This window comes from Achroia grisella, unplaced genomic scaffold (genome assembly GCF_030625045.1).
Source record: "Achroia grisella isolate CSIRO2021 unplaced genomic scaffold, CSIRO_AGI_Agris_v1 utg1724, whole genome shotgun sequence".
Lineage (NCBI taxonomy): Eukaryota > Metazoa > Arthropoda > Insecta > Lepidoptera > Pyralidae > Achroia > Achroia grisella.
In genome coordinates, this window is record NW_026712673.1 from 61,664 (window position 1) to 66,388 (window position 4,725).

A 4,725-nucleotide genomic window follows, 5' to 3' on the forward strand; every position below is an offset into this window, starting at 1 on the left:
TGCAATATACTTTGGCGGTTATAGGTACGGTGCACAACCGTAGTACAATACTTGAGTGAGTCATGTAATGAATTACCATTGCTCGCGTTCTAATACTATCCGCGCTTGCAGTGTACATGTATATATATGTGTTATGTAGTGTACACAGAGATAGATTATTGTACATCAATTTTATTTTATTAACTAAAAAATAAGATGGATAAAGTCTTTGGATGTACACGGTGTATATGAAAATATATATCGCCAATATACTTTTACAAAGACACCACTCAAATTGTAATTTGTCAAAACTTACGATACTATTGTGTACTTGTGTATAACAGTCATAGACCAAGCCAGCATACACAGACTGTATTAGCTGAACAAATATTTTTAATAAAAACATTATTGATTTTACTGTAATCATTGATATTACTTGTGTATTGTGTTTTACTTTAATCGAATAACGAATAATAATGTTAGGTAATAATGTATTGAAATAACGGTGTTGTAAATATAGACAAAAATAACTCTGAATCACTAATAAATAGGAAGTATTATAACTGTTTATTGTTATGCACTGATCTTTTTTAAATCTTCTTCGGTAAAAATTTGAATTGCATGTGCAGTATCGTCCTTTCGTATGAAAATGCTGCCATTTTTTATCCACACAAACTGATATTTTTTAACTTTGGCCAGGTCTTTAGATTTTTTTAATAACTGTTTGTTGTACGGAGTGAGGTGTTCATTAATAAAAATATGTTTCTGTTCGCCTGGTAAATCGATATCTTTTGTAGTCAATCGTGTCTTCCGTGCACGAGAAATGATGTTGTCTTTAAGTAACTTGGAGTTGAGCTTAGCTACAATCACTCTGGATCGACCTTGGAGTTTTATTTTTGGAGTGATTCTATTTACTTGCAAAACGTCACTTGCTTGAATATCCATACCGAGTCTGTTTACAATTTTTATGACACTGTCTTTTATATTTTCATTGGTAAATTCAGGCACACCTACAATTTCAATATTTAGTTGCCTATTTCTTTGTTCGTTTGTGTTTATTGTTGAGATTAACTGCCGATTTTGTAATTTTAGATTATTGATCTCTTCCTCGAAGCAGTCGACACTTTTGATTGTATTAGACATTTTTTCAAATTTTTTTGTACATTCATCTTGTTGCTCGCAGGTAAATTGTAGTGCTTTCTGAATTGTGGCAATTTCTTTATGTGTTTCATTTTGACGCCTGTCCAACTTCATATAGCTGGTCTTTATGTCACTGTAATCCTTACGAATGTTGTTGACCTCTGTTTTTAGTTCTAAGGTCTGTTCTTTTAGGTTATTTAGATCTTTTATGATAACATTATTTAGGGTATCATTGATTTGTAATAGATTGCAATTGAATTCCCCTTTCAAGTCTTCCATTTTTTTTAGTACGTTTTCAGTAAATAATCTGAAAGACTCGTTGATATCATGATCATTTTTACGTTTCCTTGATGTGAGGATTGATAAATCAGGATCTGATTCATAACGCTTATTTTGTGGTGACCGTTGCATACTGAATGTTAATAATGGAAGGTAGGGAAACTATTATAACACTTTTTTGTAACGATTAATCACACAGTACGATAATATACACTTTCCGTAGATTTAGTATACTTTAGTGTTGTTATTTGTTGTCACTAGTTATTTTACATTTATTTATTAAGATAAGAAGTAAGTGAACACGTCCGCTCGCTGCGCTTGCGCACGCTTCCTCCAATCAATACGATTGTTTGTTAAGTCTGCACCAATAGGCCAATGATTAGGGGATTCTGTCAACCAGGAAGGAGACCACCAGAGATCATGGTTAAGAAGTGACGATGCGCTAAGACCTCGGGAAGCGCAATCGCTAGGGTTAATAGAACCAGGAACATGATGCCACTCGGAAGGAAATCGGATGAGGTGATTTGAGACACGTGGTTTGCTTCGAATGTTTGAAGCAGGTGAGGAGGAGTCTTTATCCATGCCAGCACAATTTTGCTATCCGTCCAACTGTGGATAGCATCCAACACGATTACCTTCTGCAGACAGATGGTAACGTGATGAATTAATTTTGTGAGGAGCACAGCTCCTTGCAATTCTAACTTGGGAATTGTGAGACGAGTACGGATAGGGGCAATCTTACTCTTAGAAATGAGGAGATGGACGGAGCAATGGCCAGTCATAGGGGGTTCAAGGTCGGGGAAATTACCAGCAACACGTCCAGACAACACACAACCAAAAACGGTTGAAAGGCCGGTCAGACCATGAGGAAGAGAAATCGATTTTTCAGGTTGCATAAGATAACCGAACACGTCAGCACCTAACAATACCTCAATAGGCCCTGGTTTATAAAAGGAGGGGTCCGCTACGGAAAGGTGATTAATACTATTAACGACAGGCCTAGGCAACTCAATCTCAGGATGAGGGCCTGCAATTACATCAACAACCACTGCAGGGGTTGTTATCACAGGATACGATCTATGAACTGGTTTAAAGGTAAGGGAAATAGAACCGCGGGAATATACAGATTGAATGTTGCCAATACCGCGAATAGGTACTGAGTTTGATGATAAGGGGACATTCAATCACTCAACAGCTAAGTCGGTAGTAAGCAGACAACATTGTGCGCCTGAATCACATAACGCACGGGCCTCTATAAAATAACCATAAGCCGATTTGACATGAATAATGGCGGTAGGTAGGAGGACTTGGGGGAGGAGGGAATTGGAGGGAATAGACATATGTGGTGAGAAAGCAGGGGGGATACAGGTCACTGACGTACCGCATGACACAGATACTGTCCGGGCACGGGTGCTTCGGGCGGTATCTGTGTCATGTGGCGAGGAAGGAGCCGACGACCGGCTGCCACGAGTGCGGAGGTGTGGAGGACACGGCGCAACACACGCTGGACGAATGTCCAGCGTTCGAGTGAGCGCCGTGTCCTCACACGAATAGTGGGGGACGATCTCTCGCTGCCGAATTTAGTTCGGAGGATGATCAGTAGCGAGAGATCGTGGCTGGCGGTGAGCTCCTTCTGCGAGGAAGTTATCTCGCGGAAGGAGGCGGCGGAAAGGGAGCGGGAGTCAGATCGTCCCGCTTCCCTCCACCGCAGAAGAGCCAGGCCTAGAGGTGGGGGCGTACCCGACTCCGCCCCCCTCTATCCCCCACTGGGGCCGGGGTGACTGCCTTGAGGGAGGCAGTCCCCCAATCCAAAGGCCCCGGAGGTGTGCGCGTGTACCCACACGCCTCCACAATGGAGTAGGGCGAAATAGGTCGCCCTAACCACTAAACGAGATGGGGCCTGCCCTACAACATCTACAGGGCGGGCCGTCGCCGTCGGAGCTGGGGTAGAATGCACTTGCGAATCCCCTGGCTCCGGCATAGGCGCTCGTAGGTACACCGTGTGGTTTTTAGTGAGTCAAGTCTCACACACCACCTCGCCATCCCTCCGGCGAGGTGACGGTCTTTTGAAGATTTTCCACACGTTAAAAAAAAAAAAAAAAAAGGGGGGATACAGGTCCTAGTTATTGGGACGAGTTCCGTCTATGGTTGGTATGCATAGAACGGTCGGGGAGGTCACGTGACTTATGGTATGTTTTATCTCGGGAAGTGACCGCGGGGGAGGGGACCTATGACGATAATCTTGTCGTGAGTATGTAGGAGGAGAAGCTCGACGTGCAGGTGATGACGAATCACAACAGGGAGTACGGCTGTTATAAGGGGGACGGCCCCCGCCCGTGCGGGGAGGTGATGTACGCGGTGCACTATGCACAACAGCATTGCGATAATTTGTATTATTTCGATTCTGATGGTTAGGATAAACAGGATCTCGAGAATTGTTAAAACACAGTAAGGTGTGATGGGAGGACCGAGCATAGACAGCTCACCTGTAATCACGTGTGCAATTGGCTATCAAATGTTTATCTAAGCATCGATAGCACAGGCCAGACGATTTAATAAAATAAGATCGGTCACGTGAGTTCATATCACGAAATTGGGGACATTCACGTAAATAATGGGAATCACTATTACACATATGGCACTTCCTATTGGAAACTGGTACCTGGGAAATGTAGGCCCTACGCGGGCGGTTAGATTGCTGGTTATGCGAGTATTCAGGCCTTCGTTCAAACGTACGGGAAGTTGGGGCAGAATCTACTAATGCTGCATCACCTACATTATCATGGTGGCGGCACTCATCCTCTAAAAAAGTGATGATCTGATCAAACTGGGGCAGTCGATCATTATCACCACCGTAACGCCGCTCAAAACGAGCCTTTAACTCCAGGGGCAACTTATTAAGGCATATGTGCACTAGCATATATGACCAACTAGTCACAGGTAACTCTAAGCGTTCCAAACAACGATAAGCTGTTAACAATGGGTTGAGAAACGAAGCACGTAATCCATTCAATTTAGGGGGTATATTAGGTAAGGTAAGGATCTGTGTTATATATGTATCCGCCAGTATTCGCGTATTATGATATCTCCGCTTTAACAAATCATGAGCGATAGGGTAATTCTCTGCTTCAATACGTAAATGTATTAGGAGACGTTTAGGCTCACCTGACAATGCACCAACAAGGTACTGTAACTTATTAGTAGGGCTAAGGTCAGGCTGGGAATCGACAATACTATCAAATTGGTCGACGAAGCTCAAATAGGATCCGCTTTGGCCATTAAAGGTAGGAATAGGTAAGTCAGGTAGTTTATTTTTAATACACATTA

General features: G+C 42.7%; 1 protein-coding gene across 1 annotated transcript; it reads right to left on the reverse strand.

The window, feature by feature from the left end:
- Window positions 1–552: 552 nt before the first annotated feature.
- Window positions 553–1,530, reverse strand: LOC131841464 (uncharacterized). Its single transcript, XM_059189784.1, has one exon. It carries the CDS (start codon window positions 1,528–1,530, stop codon window positions 553–555), a length of 978 nt encoding a protein of 325 aa, XP_059045767.1.
- Window positions 1,531–4,725: the final 3,195 nt, after the last annotated feature.

Coding starts and splice junctions, on each gene's coding strand:
- LOC131841464 (XM_059189784.1), bottom strand. CDS start 1,530: ATGCAACGGTCACCACAAAATAAGCGTTATGAATCAGATCCTGATTTA.